The sequence below is a fragment of the Musa acuminata genome, chromosome BXJ1-4 (assembly GCF_036884655.1).
Source record: "Musa acuminata AAA Group cultivar baxijiao chromosome BXJ1-4, Cavendish_Baxijiao_AAA, whole genome shotgun sequence".
Lineage (NCBI taxonomy): Eukaryota > Viridiplantae > Streptophyta > Magnoliopsida > Zingiberales > Musaceae > Musa > Musa acuminata.
In genome coordinates this window covers 409,127-432,498 of record NC_088330.1, presented here as the reverse complement: position 1 = coordinate 432,498, position 23,372 = coordinate 409,127, and the positions used below count along the sequence as shown (strand labels likewise).

Genomic DNA, 23,372 nt, shown 5'->3' with positions numbered 1-23,372 from the left:
CAAAGGTTACAATACCAAGCAGTTGCATGACAAACTCATAATCACCACCGAGTACCATAGTAATAATGTGGTCTTCGATCAATGCATAGTTGTGCGTGGGTGTGACAACACGGTGTGGTGATGGTGAACTTACTATTTCATCGCCTAAGAACAACTGCGCCACCACAGGTGGCAAGTACACGATGGACGACCGATGCACTACTTGTGAGACCCTTATGCGTAGGTGCGATAGAATATCATAGCAACAACAACAAGGTGAGAATTAGGTTTTTTTAAAAAATATATTTTTACCCCTCAAAAATCAAAGAAATTTTAATCTGTGTTCTTAAATTCAACTTTGATAATTGTGCCCTTTATAAATTAGATATTTTCATTATACATCTCTTTAGGATGTATTTAATTTAGTTTAGAATAATTATATTTTTATTTATAATTTCTATTAAGATCTTTTTAGGTCTTCCTCAAATCATTTCCACTTCTTTTAATTACCATATCCATAAATCTCCTAAGCACATACCCATATCTTCTTAAATAATTTTTTCTTATTTTATTCTCTCAAAATGATATTCAATTGTTCACGAATAAAAATCTTTTATCTTTCCTAATAGCTCCACACATCCATCTCAACATAACCATTATACAAATTTGTACACAATCCAAAAGTTGTACCAAAGTCAAAACTAAACATTAGTAGCTTGATAAATTAATATATAAAAGCATACACACATCATTAGTAAAATTGATTATTCTTGCCAAATTAGCTTGATACATCTCTACCAAAGCTAAATTTGATGAGGCAGAGAGATCAAACTAAACATCAGTAGCTTGATAAATCTTGTTAGGAGCACATATCATTAGTAAATTTGATGATTCTTATTGAAAATATGCCCTTCAGATAGTTATGAGAAAAGTGAACATCAACTATTAGATTATTCCTATAAATATTTCTTTTTTTAATTTTCGTGTTTCAAACTTAATCTGTATCTTGAAGTGAAGATTCAGGAAAGAAAAGAGAAAAGTACTAAACATATACATGGTGGAAAGTGGAAACAAGGCATGGTGGTTTCATCGGGCCGCAACAGCAGGGATTCCACTGCTGACAAGGTGATCTGCACCTGAGCTTTCTGATGATACAAATGAGACTGAGACTATCTTGCTAGAATCTGTTACCAGAGCTTCTGATGTACCATCCTCAGGCATCATGTGAAGTATGTTTTCCAACTCCCTAACTACTTCAGACATCGATGGTCTCACATCAGTCTCATCGTGGCAACATCCAAGAGCCAAAGAAATAAATTTCTCCATGCATTCCGAAGGGTAAGCATTCATGCGGCTGTCAATGATTGAGAACATCAATCCACATTGACAGGCAGTTTTCACCTGTAATAGGACAATAACAGCAGCTATCAGTGAATATGGGTTTGAATTTCTGCAAGACTAAGTACTTTTTATTTGGTGTAATGCAATATTTTTGCCGATACCATTAAAATCTTTTTTTTTTGAGGTCACTTACTGCTATTTTGGATCTGATCAAATTATTTTTACTAAAATTTGAAAATTTTGACTTCAATCATATCTTTCAGGACCAGAACACTGTGGAGATGCATCAAAAGACAAAATTGATGTAGGATAGATGCCCAACTCAGTGTAGCATTTTTGATATCCTAAAAAACTGAGTCCTCCGCCAACTAGGAGAAGAATCCTGCCCAACTCAGTGTATTGTCATTGGTACAAATAGAGGCCTTGACCCCAAATTCTGTATCACATATCTTAGAGAAAAAATAAAAGGACAAGCGGACCCTTCTTTTTTACTACTCATATATTTGTAAGGATGATTTGATCTTACAAGGTTGAATTTCCCATTCAGAAAGAGAGCTATGAACATTAATGCCACCATGAAGTCCACCTAACACCAGATTCATATAAAGAATATAGCAAAAGATCAAAATATGTTTCAACCTGCTTTTCATCATTTATTAGATTTCCAACATCTGTTGCATGTTTACTTGGATTCCTGTAATCTTTATAGCACAAATTACAAACAATATTCGTTTGCACTAGAGGAAAACTGTATAATAGCAGCTATAAGGTCCAAACATTATCAAGTATTTCATAAAGACAGATAATATTTTTATTTTCTAATTACTGATCCCTTGTGTTTTATCTAATGAAGTTCAATAAACTTGAAGCTAAACAACTAAGCAACTTTCTGACACTGTTTTGGTCAGAAAACTTAAACTGAAAACTAGAATTGAAACATCATTGAAATGAAATACATGTATTCAGATTTTTGTGATAGAGCTGAAAAGACTACGATTGTTAAATTATGCTACAAGTTCCATTAATTGAAAATATTAACTGTTCAAAAGATAAAATATGAATTATCAATATAATTCCATAGAATATAAACTATATTAAAGCATTAAATATAAACAATTGACTCTAAGCAATGATATTAAAGGTCTTAATAAACACAGTCAAACCTAAGCGATCATATTGATGGTCTTAATAAATAAGGAAGAATCATTTAATAAGCACGATCAATCCTAATGTTTGTTTTCTTTTTCTACATAATTCTTTCCATTGGAAAATTATATCTAGACTTCCCTCTCAGATATTTGCAAAATGTCTCTCCCTCTTATTAAATCGTCATTATAGTTGAAGGCTTTACAATGTCAACGTTTAGTTTGCTAATCTGCAATATTTTGAAAATACAGATTACAAATTGAAATTCTGGTTTCCCACAAAATCAATCCAGATTGAACAGGTACATAGATGAACCTGTAACAAGATAATCCACTGTTAATGCATCAGACCAGCCCACTTATCTTATTTCCTATGGTTTCTCTTTAATTTTCCAATGAGGTTGAGTGGTACAACACAGGATATGCTGACACCATGGTACCATACCTATCAAATGGTCTGCCAGCATTCAATGTGGACTGACAATCCAAACCTTGGCAGGTAATAGGCTTAAAATTTGTCAGGAAAAAAAGGGAGGAAATCAGACTCCGTGCATTTGTAGAATCTCAATTATTTCAGATATTTGCTGCATCGCAATGTCACGAACAGTTGTCGCGCACCGGCAACAACTTTGTTCAACGAACCATTCATCGCTTTTGTATATATGTACAAATGCTTGGTAGCATGTTTGGCCTTGGTTTTGTGTACTTTTACTTGTAAAAATGTAAGTTCGAACAGGTTGCAGCGCTACAGTGCGACTGCTCGCTACGTCGAGCAAAACAGACCTGTTTTCTACAGACCGTTGCTGCACGCGAAACGTCAGCCATCTCAGCACTCTAGAACCACCCGGGTGGCACCATGGGGGATGAGGCTTCGGTAAGTGTCGGGCGTTGAACAATCTTCACAAGTTTGCATGTTAACTTGACGGGAACTTGCCTTCGCACCCGGTGAGCAGTTGTTTGTGAACTTGCAACCGTTCGTTCAACCTTCTAAAGTCCTTGTTTTCCTCCTTCCCCTCTTTTCTCTCATACATGCAAGATGCTCGCTGAATTGCTTGTAAAGCTTCCCTTTTAGCGAGACATCGGGACTTGTCCGTCGTTCGTTTTCGATCTAATTAACTTTCTCTTTTACAGGTCCTTCGGGACCTGAGTGAGGTTGCAAATTGGCTGACCCTTTATGGACGCATATCGCAAAGGCACATCACGACTTAAGCAATCTCAACTAAGTCCAAGAAGTTGACGCAATGGTGCTTCACGACTTAGGCAACTAAAGCTAAGTCTGTAACTTTGCCCGAGGGTGCCTCATGGCTTAAACAATTCCAGCTAAGTCCATGATAGCAAGATTCTGATAACAAACTCTACTGGATTTAATAGGCGAAATCACATGTTCACCCATATATAGAAGACATCTTGGTAGAAATTAGTTTCATACATGGCATTAATGAATGTGAGATATTCTCAAAATTTACCATTTTCTTAGCCATTACATCAGTGTAAGATACTAGGATTAATATCTATTGCACGACTTTAAAGAATTTATATTTTGTAAATAAAAACACTTCAGAATTTCTTGAATGTCTTTGACAAGTTCAAAACATAAAACAATGTGTTATTTGCATGACCATTCCATGACATAATAAAATTATGAGAAATGTGTAGTAAAAAATCTTTGTTTGCTGGATGATATTGTTATATTTAATGTCAAATAGAGATATGTTTAGCATGAGTGCATACTATAATTATATGAAAGCTTGTTATCAAAATATGGTCTACAAGTTCCTCCAAACAATATATGAACGACAAATGTAACACTATTTCATAGTTAGATTTCCCAGATAGAATGAATGTGTCAAAATCTGAGAGAAATAGCATAACTATTTTAAGCCGAACTCTCTTCTAGAAAGAAAGTTTTTTAAGAACATTATGGAAGCAGTCATGTACCTCTCTAACTATGTTTTTGCCATGAGAAATTGGACGCATCCCAGTCAAGAGTTCCAAAAATACAACCCCAAGACTATAGACATCACTTCTATCTGTCAACTTGTGAGTTAGAAGATACTCCGGATCAAGGTATCCCTGAAACGTGAAGGGATCTGAATAAGTTGGAAAGAGAGAAGAGTGAAAGAAACAAAGGACAAAGCAGACATCACATAAATCATAGGCACAGGGATAAATCTAACATGTAAGGCCTTTGTTTCAAAACTTACAATGAGCTTGTTAACTAGAATCTACAAACTTTTTTCATTATTCAGCAGTTCAGCACTGATGCATTGTATTTTTAATAAGATAAAGATGGATATCAACAAAGTAATTCAGTTATTATAGATGACATTCAAAGAAATTCAATCACATTGCTACTATTCTGATGTAACTATATTATTATATAACCACTACTAAAATCTTGAGACTTTATACACTTTAATAAATTTACGGTGTGCAGTTCACCCTTCATAAAAGCTTTATGTATTGCTAAACTGCAGGACAAAGCAAACCCGAGTCACGTATTTGATTTTTAAAACAAGTACAAACTCATGATCACTTCAATTATACCATGACAAACTTTCTCAATGAAAGAACTATTTCAACAGAAAAAACTACCTAACTAGTATATTTTTGAAGTGACCTAAAAGTTCAGTGTTCTGAATTTGAAGCATATATAATTATCGGTAAAAATCATCATATTACTGAATAGTTCAACTTCTTAGACAGGCTTCTTCATATTTGCAGCATGTCGAACAATGTACTCTTATCAGAATGGACAGACATGCTTTTTCTTCCCATTAATTGCTACCATGTAAATTTCATTTGTCAAATACCTTTCTTAAAATGACTTAAAATAAGAATACATCAAGTTACTATCTTAAATATAGAGATTAAATATGTTTTGATAATGAATAATATATAATGCAATCGCATAAGTATACCATGTCAAGCCTGCTCTATAGTTATCAAATGTTTTATAGTAAGGAAGCAGATGTGTCCAAAAGCTTATGGGTTTAGGCCATACTTTGGGCAATATACTTCTTCACTCAAATGTTCTCTAATGCCCATAATTTCTTCACTATATATACATATATACACACACACACACAAATATATATATATACATATATATAGATATACATATATACACATATATATATATATACACATATATATATATACACACACATATATATTTGTAGTTATGATCTGAACAAATAAAGCAAAAAAGGAACAGACTATTGTACTTGCAGAAATCCAGACTTACTGGAGTGCCCTTTACTATAGTTGAAATATGACCAGGGGTGATGCCTTCAGCGTCATGTCCAGGGGCCAGTCGCGAGAGACCAAAATCAGCTACTTTAGCAACAAATTTGAAGTCTAATAATATATTGCTTGCTTTAATATCACGATGAAAAATTGGAGGATTTGCTTCACTATGTAGATACAAGATGCCCCTAGCAGAACCCAGTGCAATGTGCAACCGCTTAGAAAAACTCAGAGGTTCTGTACATTTAGCTGCTTAACATATAATGGTATCAGTTTAGACATCAACTAATTAAAAATACAAAAAAACCATTATTGTGGACGGTGCAATCCTATCATTAAAAATAACATAAGAGCTTACAGAACTAAGATCTATTAAAAATATATATTTGTTAAATGAAGAAAAGGAGGTCTAACCATATTAGATTTAAGCAATGAAAGAAGATAACCTTTTAGAATATCTTTTGTCATTACAAATTTACAACATTAACATTTGATTACATTGTAAGGCATGCTGGCACCAGGCTAATATTGTTTATCTAAATTCTGAATTCAAAAGATTATGCTAACCACATGGTTGACCACCTACTCTATGAAAGATAGTAGTCAATCAACATGTGGCACCACAACTTTAACCCATAATAATTCCTTAGCTAGTAATTTCGATGATGAAAGGGAATTATGTGCATAATGCAGCGCTCATATCCTTGGACAGGAACCACACTTATCTCTACTTAGTTTTCTTGTTCAATCTTTCCAAATGAGGGTCATTCTTGAAACTCATTGATCAAGAAAAACAGGTCAAAGAAGGGGATTAAAAATTCAATTTGTTATCCTTACTAAAAGTATTACTAGAAAAGGAAATGAAAACAAGTAACCAAAATGCATCATAATAATGTTATAGAAAAACAATCCTACAATCAGGGTTTTTAATACTGTTCTGTACTGCCCTGTACGGGCGATACGTATCGGTCCACCAACTGATCGGCATGCGTACAGCCCACTATCGGGAGGTATTAGGTATTTGGCGATGGCGAGGTGAGGTGAGAAAGACGAGGACGTTTGAAGAAGAGGGAGAAGCATCGAAAAAGAGGACCACAAAGTCACCAATGCATTGTCACCAGTGTCTCGATGAACTTGAGCTCATCGAACCTTGGTACAAACTTGTCTTCCATACCCTTTTCGATCTCGATCCGTCTCCGCCCTTCCTCGACGATCTCGATCCAGGAGGTAACGGCGAGGAGAGTCGTACCTATTTTGAGGAGGAGCTAGAGGTGCAGGGATTGGGGGAGGCGGCGACGAGAGCAATGGAAGAGGCAACCGCGAGGAAGGCGGCGAAGATTCGGCCTTGTTCATCTCCGAACGGTCTCCTTCATCCACTACCACTGCACGGAGAACATTCCGATGTCGTCTTTCTTCTCCCCACCTCCTTGACATCGAAGTCCGCAGCTGAGACGACGAGGAGAAGGACAAGGCGATGACGACAAGGCTAAAATTGAATTATATATATTTTTTTAGGTATACCGCTCGATACCTTGTACCGTACCATACCAAGCAAAGCTTGGTACACCAGTACGATACGAGATTAAAAACCTTGCCTAGCATAAATATTTCTAAAAGCATGGCAAGAAAGGCACCATCATATATTACTAAATACCAATATGTTATTGTATAAACATATAGAACAGAGAAATGTGAAGCTCCATGATCATGCATTATAGAGCATGCATAGCAGCAATGTGCATCAAGTGGGCCTTATATATCCTTGGCACTTGACATGAAGATATAATGTGAAAGAACCTTAGATCTCAATCAAGACATGGTATGGTGATAGCTGAACTAAAAAAATCAAGAACATAAAAACCTCATTATTCCTTGACCTGTTTGACTGGGGTACTCTAGTTGACTTCAATAGCATACCAAGGTTCTTAGCTTACAACTGTCTTCGGCAATATGTGGTGAACTTATACTGTTCAATCTGAAAGAATTTATATATACCTCTCCCTCCGTAAATTTATCCATTCATGGTCATGCAACTTGGTCTTCTTTGACATACTCAACTACTAGGCCTCTTCAGTATTAGATGTCATCTAATGAGCATCTCTAATAGAGATCATAGTTCTCAGATCAACATTAAATGGTTATTTATGTGCCTTATATGTTAAGCTTCAAGGTCCATAGGCCTTGATTTAATTTAGGACAGATATAATATGGGGCTTTGCATTGATTGACATATTATACGTTAACCTTTTATCAATTAGTGTCTTGAGCAGGTTGAGAAAGTAATTAGAAAACTTCTTTTTTATTTAAGTTTAAACGGTAATGAATCTTGTATGATGAGACTAGGGGATGCTTCGACAAAGGTTCTAAATACCATTCGATAACAGTTTTGACAACCTATCAAACCAAAGTATACTGAGATGACAAGCAAGGCGCTGAACTGTACTGTCAGTTACACTGAAAAAAGTAATAAATAGGTGTACCAAGAAGGTGAGAGATAGCAAGTTGTACAGTCCATAACCAATACTTGGTCGAACCATCGAAACAGTAAAGCCTCCTCGTTTTACTCCTTATTTGATTACAGGCTTCAGGAACCCTCAAATATCTTAAGAATCGCCTAGTTGAAGAAGTTTACCCTTTTTGTGAAGTGTAACGATGATGTCATTGATTACTCCCATATCGGAACTGGATAGATGTTGTGATGGTCTGTAGGGCTAGATGGATGTGCTATCATTAACTTACGCTTCAGAATTTAGACCACAATGTTTAAACTCACAATGCATCGATTCTTCTATTGGGTTTGGTTGTGAGAATAACCTAGGCCATTCAATTGCAGTGCAACCCAAGCTAAGGTGGGCTTGGGTTTAGATTTTAAAATTTTGATCAAGTTTAAGTTATTCTTTTTTTTGGGAAATGATAATTAGCGAAGGCGAGATTTGAAACCAGAACCTTGCGATGGTTTGTCAAACTCTTTATTAGCTATGTTAGCCAGTATCTTCAAAAAAATTTATTGGATGAGGTTTCAAACCCTCAACCTTTGGTAAATGGTCAAGCTTAAGTTGATGTCACATGGGTTAATTAAAATTTGTACTAGGTATAGTGTCAAGTATGAGGTACCTCTAGTTAACCCAACTCGATCTTCATGTTTCATTGGGAAAAGTTAGAGACAACTTGTTATTTCATTTGGGTGATCCTAAACAAATAATACAGAAAAAGCAAGAAATAAAGAAAGAAAGAAGAAAAAAAAAAGTACAAAATACATCAGTGGTCTCAGAAAACCCTAACAAAATAATCGAAAGAACACTATATAGTTGCAAGAATGAAAATATTAAGGCAAAGTCACATTTTATCTCATTCGAGATCCACCAACAGGTCATGTTAAACAAGTTGCGACCATTCACAAAATACATCAGTTGCAAACATGTTAAACAATAGCTTACATGAAAAAACCCTAATTATACATCAGTGGAACACTGGTAAAACATTTAAAATCAAGTGAATGTGGACATGTTTCCTAAGCGCAAGTATTCTAGTTGCATCTGCTACTTACAGTAAGGATACTAAAATAGGTATCCTTACTGTAATCCTTCACACAAAATACATTGACAATGGGTTACATCTAGACAAACATATAATCCTTCACACAAAATGCATTGACAATGGGTACATTTATACACATGTAAAACAGAAATAACAAAAAAATAATTGCATACTAAAATACATTGACAATGGGTCCAATTACCCTATTTGCAATGGATATGATGTCAATATTGGCGTATCTTGTGTAGCAGTATGATAGAATTTAGAAAGAATCAATCACATACTTCATTTGAATAAATGAGATTGAGGGTGAGCCTTGGCTCCATAATAAGCCACCACAAACATGTTTTTAGTATTATGCTTTTGTGTGCTCAAGTCCTACAAGGACTAGTTTGTCCAAATGATCCTATGTATCAAATTATTGGATGTTTATCTAATCAGCACAACTAAATTTTTTAGAGTTTGTGTGTTCCTCAGATCAAATACATTCAGAACTTCTATAATTTCTTGGTCGGAAGAATTGGACACATGGATCTGTAAAGATCACCAGATTTAGTCTAGATCAGATACCTTGTCACTTGGTAACCATAAAAGTTCTATATTTTTCATATTTTCACACGCTTGGATCTAATTAGAAAAGCTTTAGAGCAAGATTCGCAATTTTGTACCGTACTAGAGTATTGAGCTTAGCTCAATACGGTACGATACTAGTATACCGAGAGGTACGCTCTAGCATACCGCTCGATATATAATAATAATAATAATAATAATAATAATAATAATAATAAAGTTAAAAAATAAAAAAGGACAATGTTGTCGAGGCGATGTTGCCTCGTTTCTTTTTCCCGCGAAGCCTCGACGATGTCACCAAGGCTTCTTCTCCCCCCGCGGATGAGGAGAAGTCACTGACGACGCCGAGGCCTCGTCGCCTCAGACAAGGAGGAGGTAACATCTCATCTGCGGCATCCGACGAGGGAGGGTGGCGATGGATCGGAATCGTCGAGGGAGAGCGACGTTGGATCTCCAAGTTATCCCTTTTCTTCTCCCTCGGCTAATACCACCTGGTAAAGGGCAACGACTGTCGAAATTGACCGATTTCGCATGGTAACGGGGCGAAAACAGCCCCAATCAACGGTACCGCCCGGTAGCAAGCGGTCTGCGTACTGGTCTACCAACGGACTGGTACATGCCGCCCGGTATGGGAGATATCATTCGAAATTAAAAACGTAGCTTTGATGTACCCTTTCAAAATCTGGTCTTATATACTAAATTATCAAATCTGGACTAATCAGATGCACATCTAAATTCATAGAGACTGTGTTCAGATTGTTAATGAATTTGGTGAGATCCCTTTTAAGTTTGTCTCACTCCATCAGAATTAGTGGATGTTCATATTCTGAACTAATTTTAGCCTCTTTTTGGCTCTATATATTACACAAATTAGAAGCATTGTCTGAAGTCTGAAACAGATTGGATCTCTACTATACTGACTCAACTTTGATATGAATGTAGCTCAACTGGGTTGCAGCACTAATAAGACTAGTAAAGACCTCACCGGGTCGAACCCAATGGTATCAAAGTAGACCTAGTTTTAAGGGCCTAATAGGAAAGACCTACCCATGAATAAGACTAGTATGACTAGAGATGTTTATGGCATAGAAGCATCACTCAGCTGGATCTCATGTGCATCATACTATGATCTGATTTAAGGTTATGTTTGGTCTTTGAACGTAAAGTTTTAAGCAAGGAAGATTATCATACACCAATTTGGAAGATACTTGAGCCCATTTATAGGTTAAATGGATCTACTACTATTAACTTGAATTTAGGTACTTTTGGTCATACGGTTCTAGGCCTAATAAGTTAATAGGTCAGTTATCCCATCGGATTGGATTGTAATAGGCCTAAAGAAAAATACTTGGCATGGGACATACTAGGTAATCCATAGGTTCAATACCATAGCCAGATGCCAAAGGAAGTAAAATCCCATCTTATCCTAGATATCATCCTTACTATGCGTTCTATTTTTTAATGCAAGCCAGAAGAACTTAGGGGCAGCATTGGCTTCTTTGATGAGTTTTGAAAATAATTTAATTCCTGTTGAATATAGATGGCAAAGTTTTTTCATATATGGGTATAGCATAAGATAAACTAGGAGGACATTTGTGAATATGGAATTCACTTTTCATCAACTTATATGATTCTAAATCCCCATGAGCCTTACCTTGTTTAGGAACAGTATATGGAAGTGTGAAAGTCCAAATAAAGGTTCGTAGATACTAGAGACAACTGAGAACTATACTTATCAATATTATTGTATTTTTCCTTGTTAATCTCTATTTCTATTCTACTGCCACTAGTCCTTCTCTCTCAATTTCTCTCTTGAAGGATACCTTCTTTCTTAAAAAAAGGAAGTCCCTGATAGGAGGGAAAAATATTATCAATTATTTGACAAAACTAACCATGGTAATAAATGAGAATTTGTACATCTTGACAAGAAGATAAATACCCTGGCGAGGGTTATCTAAGAAAATCACAGATCGAGAAAAAAAAGGTATTAGATGTTCAATCACACCCTTGCCTTCTTACCCCTACCCTTCCCTCTCTTTCCAAAGTCAGGGGTGGTAAACAGTGAAGGATTTAAATAGGTTAAAAGTACCATCAGAAAGGCCACAAAAAGGAGCAAAAAAGTTCTTGAGCAAAACTCAATCCCTTTTCAGGTAAATTTGGTGGACAACCCCTTTCTTGTACTTGATTGTTGTCGAGGGTTCAAGAATTTGTAACAGCGATCTTGGCATGAAGTGACACATGAGCATTCAATGCAAGAGAAATGACTATAATATTAAGACATGCGTTTACCTCTCTTCCAATATCAAGCTTCCTTCCAGAGTGAGATGGACATCTTACAAGATATAGGAAATATAACTTCTTGCACAATAATAGGGTTATCACAGTACATAGTGCATCTTTTGATGAGATAATTGTGGATTTTCCTTATATAAGACCTAATTAATTCTTGGTGGTGCTAGAGAGCTAGAAGTCTATACAGAAATATAGCTTCATAAACACTGCTGCGATTTTGACATAGGCATGTAAAATTCTTCACTATTACATAGATGACATTCTTTTTTATCATGTTCCCTGCTCTAGAGTGCTTGATGGAATAAGACTTCATGGTCTCCCTTTGGCTTGTTGGCTTCAAGTTTCAGTTGTCATTCTTGTTAGTAGCTTTAGACTATTCTATCAAGATGTGTAAGATTATGTCTCATGGAAATAAACTCTTTTGACCTGGACTGCTCTGACTAAAATCAAATGCTGGCACCTTGGGTATTAGTTAAAATAGCATGTGCCAACTTGTAAATTAACATAACATGTCTTGATCCATGCTGACACATGCTAATTGGCAAAGTAATCCTTGGTGAACAGTATTGTCGCAATGTGAACCACATATTATGCTAGAATTAGTGAAAGCAAAACCTAAAGTTAGTGATAATATTAAATAAATGAGGGTCTCATTAAGAATCCAGTTGTCAACAGTCCCAACTTAGTGAAACAAAAAGTAAATTAAAGCAGAACCTCCAAAATCCAGACGAGTACTTTTCTATTTTATAATTTGTTCAGTGTGAGATGTTCTTATGTAATTAAATTTTGATGCAATATTACAGAAATTATAGTTAATGCATACCAGAAAGGTGATCACGCAGAGTGCCATTAGGCATGAACTCATAGACCAGCATCTACAAGAAAGAAAGAAATGCTACAATGAGAAGGATACTTAATATGGAACATCAGTTGATTGGCCACCAACTACAATACAATGGCAGTGGAATGAACACCAATTAATTTAAATAAAACCATGGTTATATTACATGTTTTGAATAACTGTAGAAGTCAAACTTCAGTAGTACAAGAATGAGGACATTCCATAAAATTTGAATTATCTTGGTTTGATACTGGTTTCAAATATCAATCAGACTAGTACAGTAGTGGTATGCTGGATTTTATACCTACTTGTACCAATTGGCATCACTGAAAAATATTAAAAAAAACTCAAAAACCAACCAACACCAACCTAAATTGTCTGATACCAGTCCTTGATCAAGCAGGTACATACCGATCGGTATGTACGAGTTCAATCAGTATTTAATTTCTTGCAAGGGACAAGGTAGATTGGTTATGAAAAAATGCCAGCAGCTAGAATCCTACCAAGAATTATCATCACTAGTGAAAAATGTCAATATAATTTTCTCCTAGAAGGATGTATTTAAATCATTACACTGTTCAATCCAACATGTGCTATGTTTTTGTCCAGCACAGCGGAATTGGTTCTTCAGTGAAAAACGATAGGATGTTCAGTGGGAGAACCGTAATTGAGCCACCTGCATGTTAAAGAAAGGCTACCAAACTAGTACAAATTAAGACATGAGTTGCCTGTCTTTTTAAGCATAAATTTGTGCCAATTTTTAAATATAGGGAATACCAAGAAAATACTTATAATCCTGACTAAGAATGCATTATCAACCCAATTATGCAAACGTCAGACGGTGCAGACCTTTGTTAATATCTTGCATGCAACTATTAATGTCAAGTCAAACTTTAACAAGAAACAGTAGATAACTGGGTTGACTTGAAGGCCTAAATAAATCTTCTAGGATGCATAATTAGTGTGGAAATCAGGACAAACCTGTTCATCTTGTTCATCGCAGTATCCAACTAAAGAAACTAAATTACGGTGATGCAACCTTGACAATAACTCTATCTCCGTTGAGAACTCCTTTGAACCTTGTACGGATCCTTCTTGTGCTCTTTTTATGGCTACAGGTGTTCCATCAACTAAAGTTCCTCTATATACTTTTCCATACCCTCCTTGGCCTACTTGCGTGGAGTTGCTGAAATTGCTTGTGGCTCGAGCCATGTCTTCAAACGTAAAGCATTTTACATCATTGATTTTAATTGAAGTTCTCATTGCTGCAAAAACAGATGGGAAAAGAAAAAGAGCTCAGGAAGGATCATTTCGGTGAACTTTCACAAATGAGTTACAATAATGTTCCTACTAGGAACCCACGTTGACCTTGAAATGATTGTTCACAATCCTCAAACAAGCACAAAAAAGTTCAATTTGGCCGAGTTCAGTTCGGACCAACAGGTAGCCCAAACCGAGGAGCGGACCGCTCCAGTTTGGGAAGTTCTGGTCTGACCTAATTAAAAAAATTTAAAACTGCTCCAACTAGGGCTCTCTTCTCTGTTCATGCGCCATCCGTTGCCTACCTCCTTGCTGCCAGTGCTACCTCTTCCTCTTCTTCTCCTCCTCTTCCTCCTCGTTCTTCTCCCTCCTCATCGTTCCTTCCTCTTCCTCTACCATGTCCTCTTCCTCCAATGCCTCGTCTCCTTCTTCTTCCTCTTCAATACATATCGATGTACTCCGATACCTATTGGTAAGAATATGCACTTCCGGCTAGGGACTGGTACAGTACCCTCGTATAAACTCACTGATGAAGAACTAACAGGATCTTTTAGCCAACAGTGATGGTAGATTGTGTCAAACATGAATAATTGTCACAATTTAATAAAAAGATTGTAGACAAGGACAACCATTGCAATGAATGAGGCTATGATTAATTTAATAAGTTGCAAGCATGCCCATATAGATGTCATATCCAAAGAGTTCTTTAGTTATCCTATAAGTGAATACTAAGAGGTAATGAGAATCAAAGACCTTGTCTGTCAGAGATTTATGTAACTTTACAAGCCATAGTAATTCTTGAATCTTTATTACACTTCATGTGGCATCACATGCAATTCATAAATTCTCAGGAAAGTCAAGTTCTTTTGCTTTTTCAGTCATCATTATTCATTGCTAATTGCTATAATTTATTTGTGGCATAACAAATGAGGTTTCATTAAGGTCCACCTTTTTAGCCAAATGCTAAAGGGCTTAAAAAGTTACGGAATGAACTGAGCATTTTCACCTGTTCCAATTCAAGACATGGCTTACCATTCGATAAGCAGTACTGGATTTACTGAATGTTAAGGTATTTGTTATGTACCTATATTATGCTAATAAACCTATCAACCAGTACCAGTATTAAACCATACTTTTTTTTTTGTATATAAAACCGACCTAAATCTCCTTTAAGACTCATCTGTGTCGCCTTCTCAGCCGCCAAGCTTGCATCCCTCCACCTCTTATGATGGTGTATAGCTCTCTCTCTCTCTCTCTCTCTCTCTCTCTCTCTCTGTGTGAGTTGTACGGGTTTTGGCAGGTACCAACAGTACCAAATGGTACTCACACTTGGTCTATTAGTGGTACTGAACCAAGATTGTGATCCTTAGCACAAACAAATCAACTTGGCAAGAGCATGTTAGCACATTCTGGGCACCGCACAAGACCTCATACAGGTAACCCAGCAGACTAGTGCTAGTATGCTTTGATATTAGTTCTTGACAGAACCTTTTAGTTTCAACAAAAAAGACAACACTCGATAAGATAAAAGACCCTGCAAGTGATTTTTCTAGCAGGCTAGTAAAGCCAAAAAAATCATCTCATTGATCAGGAAAGGGTGGTTAACAATTGGCCCATACATGAGTCACTACAGTCTCTTACATCATAAAGACTAGATGTTTAATTTGATTAAGGTGACATGGATAATCACACTGTTGCTTAACACCTTGAATTTTCCTTTTTCTCCATTCTTAAGATTTTCATTTATTATATTATGCTTGTTGTCATTCCTAGCCTTCATTCTTTTTTCTTGTTTGGCATTTCCTTAGATAATAGTGGAGTTTCACCAGCCTTCCTTTTCTCAGATGGTTCATAAGGCTAAGATCAGCGACTTGGAAGGATCAAAACGTCCTCCCTAAATAACCTTAAATCTTATGTATAGAAAAGAAATTATAGTGTAGTTTCTCCAACAAGTATCAGAATTTTCAGAATTTAAGTTTTGAAGACATGAAGTTTGCAAGTATCACATGTCATATGCATATTACAAAAGAAAATTACTAAATTAACTAAAAGCTAAGTTATATTCTGGACTCTGGAATATACACTTTATTATAATTAGAGGCATAAAGTAAAAATAAATGTTTGGAACTGGGGCTCTACATGACATAGTGTAAGAGTGTGTAGCAAGAAGGCTTATGTACAAGATTTCTAAGATGTCGAAAAAGCACATATGGAACCTATGTTGGAGATTAACTTTCCTTCTAAACTAGATCAACCAATGACAAGGAAGCCGAGTACTATAAAATGTCAGAAGATTTTATCATATACCATTCATAAGTACAGAACCATTCACAAACAAAGATTACAGAGCAAACAAATATCCACATCAGATTATGGTGACCAACAAAAGATATGATGAGAAGGGATTCACTAAATGGGCTTTCATCAAAGGAATGTGCATATAGTAATTTTCACAAAAGTGGCATCCTAAATTCTGTGCAAGCATCTTCATGGAGCAAGTATGCTCTGAACTCTGAAGTATATTCCTAGAATAAAATGGAATATAACAAAGACTAAATTGACAACTATGAAGCAATACAGTGAAACAAGTCCAATTCACAAAAAACGAAGACATTCAGCATAGGCAAATAGTTCAAACCAAACCAAGGGAGTAATGAATAGGCAAAAGGAGTGTTTTAGGCACCATTTATTTGGGATTTTTTTTTTATAACAACAGTTAAAATAGATAACAATCTCCCACACCAAAAGCTGCAGAAACCTTGGTAACTTAATAATGATCACCAGGGGCTCTTTTCAGAGTTAATTACACTTACATGATCGTTTTCTTGAAATGGCTCCATAACCACGATATCTTCTCATGATAAGTACTGTAACAGCTACAGATACAGCAATGGCACCAGCAACAGCACCCACCAAGATGCCTACCAAAGCATTTTTGCTTAACCCTGACTCTGAAGTATCTGGGATATCTGCAACAGTTTTAAGAATAAAATCATTAATGACCTAATAATTATGTGAATCAAGGTTCCTAGAATTCCTTTTTCTTTATTTCTCATTCTTTCTTATTTCTCCTTCCTCTTCCTTCTTCCCTCCCCCTACCTCCTCCGCCCCGATCCCCTTCTCCCCCACTAGAATGGTGCCACAGTACATGCTGGCACACCATGCACCAATACGTCAACATGAACTGGATACATATCGATCTAGCCATCGACTGGCATAGGTCTGGTATCCAAAATTTCTTGGTGCACAGAATGAATCAAGTTCTTAAAACATTATGATTATATCCTCATGGTTTTTTGAGAGAAATTTTTTTAAACCAAATTTATGACTGATAACCACAAACTCTTCTTTAGGTTTTATTAATTTAAAAACCTTCATAAATTTATGCTATTTCATTACCGTAGTTGCAGTTGAGTATATATCAGAAAAGGATTCTCAACTGTGTAAATAAAGGGGATAATTTAAGTCACTGTCTTTTGTTGGACTAAATAGGGTGACCAAAAGTTCGAAAGGAAAAGCTTTAGAGATTGGAACTTGCAATAGAGAGCACAATTTCATTGTTAAAATGCAGTAACCATACTCATAAAGGAGGTAGTAGTTGCTAGAGGCAATAAGAGTTACAGTGAAATTGTTCCAAATGCCACTGCCAATAACATCTGCAATTATTTTGGTTTCTGAGATAGATTTATTGAGAAACACAGTCCTTTGCAGTAGTGGAAGCAAACTGAAGGGAAGGCAAAAGCACAAAGAGTGGATCACATTAGTTCACAAGTCACAGGATAAGTGATACTTTCGGTAATGGCTGTAAGAGGAATGACTCTGATGGTGGCATTGGACAGGTATAGATCATCAGATCACTCACTTTAGTTAATAAACCTAATAACAAGTCTTTCTTGGAGTGGAGAATATATGATTTTTTTTTCTTGTTTCATATGCAACCAGCACCAACTATGACAAAAAAGTTTCTCTCCTGAGCATTTTATCCCATATATAAACATATACAACTGTGGACTGAAGTTTCGCCCAGCTCGGTACGAAACGGGTGTTCAGAGGTTGCCCCCATTTCAGGCTGTCCAGTCCGACCAGTAAAAAAAAGAAAAAAAATATTCCACGGGTTTAAGGCTCACACTTGCAAGCATTCTTCCTCGTGCTTGTACCCGCCGTCTGTCACCCGCCATCGATTTCAGGTACACCTCCTTTTCTCCTCTTCTTCCTTCCTCTTCCTCCTTCCTCTTCCTCCTCTTCGTACACAATCATATGTTCCTTCCTCTTCTTCTTCCACTTCCTTTTCTAGTCTTAGGTGGATTGTATCATGTATTGGTACACTAGTATTGACCGATACGTATCATGTGTTGGTACACCGATACGTATAAATTCGACCAGGGACCAATATGCCTAGTCCGTACGAGAAGGCAAACCTTGGATACAACTATGTTTGAAGACATCTCTTATGAGTTGTTGCTCCGCATTAGTTTTTACAATAGTTGAGTTGCTAGAGTCCCATATTCACAAGAGATGTGCATTCACATAAAATTTCTTCATTTTTCCAATTTTTTTGGCTATCTAGGCTGCCAAACAATGTTTTAAAAGTTGCTAATGTTAAGTACAGCAATACATTAAGATGGTTTAAGAGGACTCACCACTTGCATAAGATCCCAATGTGAAGTTAAGGAGCTCATATGGTCCAAAAACATCTGAAAGTGTAATCTCCCATCCAGCTAGCATGCCTCTGAGTCTCAAGATTTCACTTACATTAAAAACACTGACATTACTAGGAAATAACTTTAACTGCATGTTCAGCCTCGGTCCACTTTCCCATATAAAGGAGTCAATATACAATTGATAGACAAACAGGTGGAGGAGTGAAGTCAGGTTGATCTCAAAATCATTAATATATGAACGAAAGTCTGATATTCCTGGGCTTTTCAACCGAAATCCAACTCCAAGTGGTACAGTGCACAAACATTGCATAGGAGATAATGGATTGTGCTCATAATCTTTATCCACTGGGCATCGCCTACACATGATTTTAGACTTTGTTGAATTTCTAGATGCTTCGCTTATAGTCTTCAACTGACAAAAATGGACTATATCGAGTTGGTTTTCACTGTCACAGACAGGATTTCCATATAGCCTGCACATGATTGTGAACAAACAAAATGTGCTCTTTAGGCAAAATGATTTTGAGTCAGAAACTGCAAAGATGGATGTCAAAGTCTATTTACATAATAAAAGCTACTTCAACCAAAAAGCTTTGAAACAATAGTTATGGTAATCTTCTTTATCCTAGGAGTAAGAGTCATATACGATTATAAAACATCAAAAGAGAAGTTAAAAAGTATCAAAGGTGAATATATCCACATGAAATGCTTTATAAATCATAAATATAGAAAAATCATTTTATTAAAAGTCTTGGCTACATTTCATGTCATGTAAGCAAAAGAATAAGATTATAGGAATTCAAAAACTTGACATTTCCTTTTTTCCAGCATCCTTAAAGTTATTATCTTATGGACAAAGAAAAAGAATAGTCCACCCCGGGGATATATTTCACAAAATTCTGACGGTTTTATTGTGTAAAGTTAATATTTCAATTTTTTTAGTTCATTAAATTATTATTGAGGTAAAATAGACTACAGTTGCCGTTGTATATGAAGGTTAACAATTAACTGCAGTGTCAAGGTAAGATTGGCATAGAAAGGGGTTTCCATTACCAACCTTGGTGACTATAATGCCTCACAGCAAAACAGCATAGTATGGGACTCACAGATCTACCACTAAGCTTGAAATTGCAGCATCAGTGACTCCAAATTGGTGCAAGCCATAACGAGTTTGACCCAATTGACATTATAAATCTTGCTTGTCGATCCAGCAAGAGGGTTGACAACCAATCAGAAATTTTTGGTCAAATCTTCCAAAACACTTCTCAATCAGAATTTTGCCATATAATGTCCCCATATTGCTTGAAAAAAACTTGGATCATATGCTTCAGGTACTTGCTGGCTTGCAGGCAACTACAGTCAGCCTTTTGGAAAAGAGGCAAAATTAAAGACAGCTATTACATGAGACTTGACCTAGGAACATATGAGTTTCAAAGACTTGCACAATCATGATGACATGATTAACATCCCACTTTGAGATGTAAGCAATCAGAAACCATTGGCATCATGGCATTCTAAGTAGGAAATTTCAAATTGAAATTTTCTTAGGTTCTTACCTACAGGGAACATTAGAACCAGAACCAAGCACTCATAAATTTGAAACCACTAAAGATGTTAGAAATGAAGATATGAAGCTCATAAAAATGACTGATTCAACCTAAATAGCCAAGAGTGGTTGCAAACATGGATTCAGGTATGTGTTTGGATTTGAGTAAGTAATAAGATGGATTTGAGTAAGTACTTAATTATATGTGCATATGTAAGTGTATAATGTGCATCTTTCAGCCGAGAAATCACTTTGTCTTTGAGTGAAAAAGGAAGTTTAATGCCAACGCTTGCCATGCCACTGGGAGTAATTTACATTATGTCTAGGATGATATTTGATAAAAAATGTCATCAATATTGTGCAGAGCCATTATTTGCCAAAATCTTCCCGTGTCTGTGTGTCACTAATTTTTAAAATCTAGATTTCATCAGGTACATATTTGTTGTATTATGTTTGCAGAAATGAATCCTAAAAGAGTACGCAATCTTTGTCTCGGTTCATCCTTTTGTTTTTTTTTTTTTTTTTGCATTCAACAAACTTTTTTATGTAAAATAGAAAGGTTTTTGAACTTAATACTGTAAATGGAGCCATGTATATTAATTTAAAGAATACACTTCTGGATAAATTGAATAATAAATCCAAATATTAGGAGTTTATAAATGTTTATATTGTATATTAAGGATTTAAAGATCATTCTGATCCAATTTGGTGTCCTATCAAATCATTATGGTATTGATATTACCAGGCAGCACACCAACCTGTACTACTCAATACCATTGAATAAAATTAAATATCAAATGACCTGTGTCAAACCAATATTGAGATGAATATTTTGACACTAATATTGGGTCAGACCGGTGAATACCAGTTGATACATATTTATCCAATCAATATATAAATCTTGATAAATATGAATATTCCTATAAAGCTTCTAAATTGTGCAGATTCTAGAGCAAATGCGATAAAGTTTATGCAAGAATCATGCCACTATGGATTTAACTCATTATGTAGGTTACAGATGAGATCCAAGAACAAAATTTGGTAATATTCATTTAAGGGACAAACGACTGTAGTTGTAATATTTCAAAGATTTACTAGCTTTCAAACTGCTGTAACAGCATCTCACTAGTCAAAAATCAGAGCTCAGACCGTAATGTGTATGATCTGGGCTGATTAAGTATGCTCTGCACAATTTGGCAATACTAATAGCTCCTTATTTGTAGCACATTTAGAGAGGGCCATGACAGAGGATCAAATTAACCATAATGAGTTTAGGTTTAATTTTGAGAGAAACCTTTAACCTCCAGGGAGACAAAACAGATTGTGCTTGGAAGGAATTCTTTGTATGGCTCCCCTTTTCTAATTAACCATAAAGAGTAGCAATACAGAGGAGTAAATCAACTCCTATAACAGTGCAAATGCCACCTCCTCCACAACTTAATCCACTACCCTATTGATTTTAGTTTAGCTGAGCTAAAGTGGACCAAGAATAGGTTTGTTTAAAGGGAAACCTTCAACCTACAGGGAAACACAAGATTATTCTTAAAAGCATGGTTCTAAATACCACCTGGACCTGTCCATACTGGGCAGTGTATATTGTTTGAACAGCAAACTGCCACATAGACCAGCCCTTTTCAGGTGCTCCAGTTCGGTTCAGCCTCTCACCTGCCTCCCTTGTGACCCCTCATGATGCCCACCTGCCTCCTGACCCCACCAGCTCCCTGCCAACCCTAGTGCTCCTCTCCCTATTACTCCACTTCCTCTTCCTCCTTGTCCTTCCCTCCTACTACTACTACTACTCTTCTTCTTCAACTTCTCCTCCTCTCCCCCTTCATGGTACTGCAACATTTATTGGCATACCATTTCACATAGCTCCCCTTCCTTTCAGATTAACCATATATAGGGTAACATATAACAGTGGTAAATGAAAGCCTAAAACAGTGCAACTACTGCCATTTAATGCTAATGGCCTACCCCACAACTTAATCCACTACCCTGCTGATTTTTCAGTTTAGCATTACATTCGGACTTGCTAAAATATGACAAAGGTGCATGTTAAGCAAGCCTGGAATATCTGTTTTTTCATTTAATGTTTCAGATTCTTTTAAGAATGACCAATAGAGAGCAGTTAAAACCTTGAAATACCACAGAATCCAAGTAGCTTTACTTTCCCTTTCTTTGCTTTCTTTGCTATTTCTGTTCCTAGTTAAGCATAGATTTAGCATAACCAAATCCATGCACTTCGCGCCTGCTTGAATGCCCTTGTGCCATGAAGTGAACATCATCACATCTAGTACACAGAACTTTCTGAAAAATGAGCACAAAAAGTTCTAGGAGAGTGAAACAAAGGCCAAAGAAAGACTAGACAAAAATAATAAGAAGAATATGATTCCATTTTTTTCTTTTCTTTTTTTCATATTAAGTTTATAGCAAAGTCAAATGAAGGCAAAGATGCAAAGTATCCACAGAATGGATGTAAGTGCATTGTCAAAAAGTGCACCTGGGTGCAAAGAGGCTTACAGGTCTCACAAATATGCATTGGCAAACCCAAGAATTCATGTGCTATCACACCACCTATTAAGTGGATGCCAAAATGATGAATACCATCAGCTGTGTTGGCTGGCATGGCTAGTGTGCTACTGAAACAAAAAAGAAACAATAAACGAGAAACATTGCACATACTGAGCCTCAATAGTGAATCAGCTTGCCGGTTTTGCTCAATATGATGAATGGCCTGACTTGAATACTTGGGCACACCTGTCATAGTCCCTATGAGCTAATAGGCACACTTAGATCTAATAAAAAATACTTCTTGATCTTCATACTTATTTATAACCTTGAATTTAATTGACCCCTTGTATTTTGCATTTTTTATTGTGAGAATATGTTGCTCGAGAAGATAATGGAAACTAAAACTGGACATTTTACAATTCCTATGAGATAAATGGCCC

The 23,372-nt window shown here is 36.1% G+C and overlaps 1 protein-coding gene across 6 annotated transcripts in view; it reads right to left on the bottom strand.

The window, feature by feature from the left end:
* Positions 1-854: 854 nt before the first annotated feature.
* Positions 855-23,372, bottom strand: part of LOC135583089 (probable LRR receptor-like serine/threonine-protein kinase At1g06840) — a 39,988-nt gene continuing 17,470 nt past the window's right edge. For 5 of the 6 annotated variants that reach the window (XM_065153974.1, XM_065153982.1, XM_065153979.1 and 2 more), the window contains 7 exons: positions 18,855-19,348; positions 17,028-17,183; positions 13,936-14,219; positions 12,937-12,988; positions 5,713-5,963; positions 4,404-4,538; positions 855-1,380 (listed from right to left, as the gene is read on the bottom strand). In XM_065153974.1, coding sequence (XP_065010046.1) covers positions 1,066-1,380; positions 4,404-4,538; positions 5,713-5,963; positions 12,937-12,988; positions 13,936-14,219; positions 17,028-17,183; positions 18,855-19,348 — 1,687 coding nt within the window. In that variant the 3' untranslated portion in view covers positions 855-1,065. The remainder of the gene's footprint in view (positions 1,381-4,403; positions 4,539-5,712; positions 5,964-12,936; positions 12,989-13,935; positions 14,220-17,027; positions 17,184-18,854; positions 19,349-23,372) is intronic. The other variant, XM_065153999.1, reaches the window with a different exon arrangement.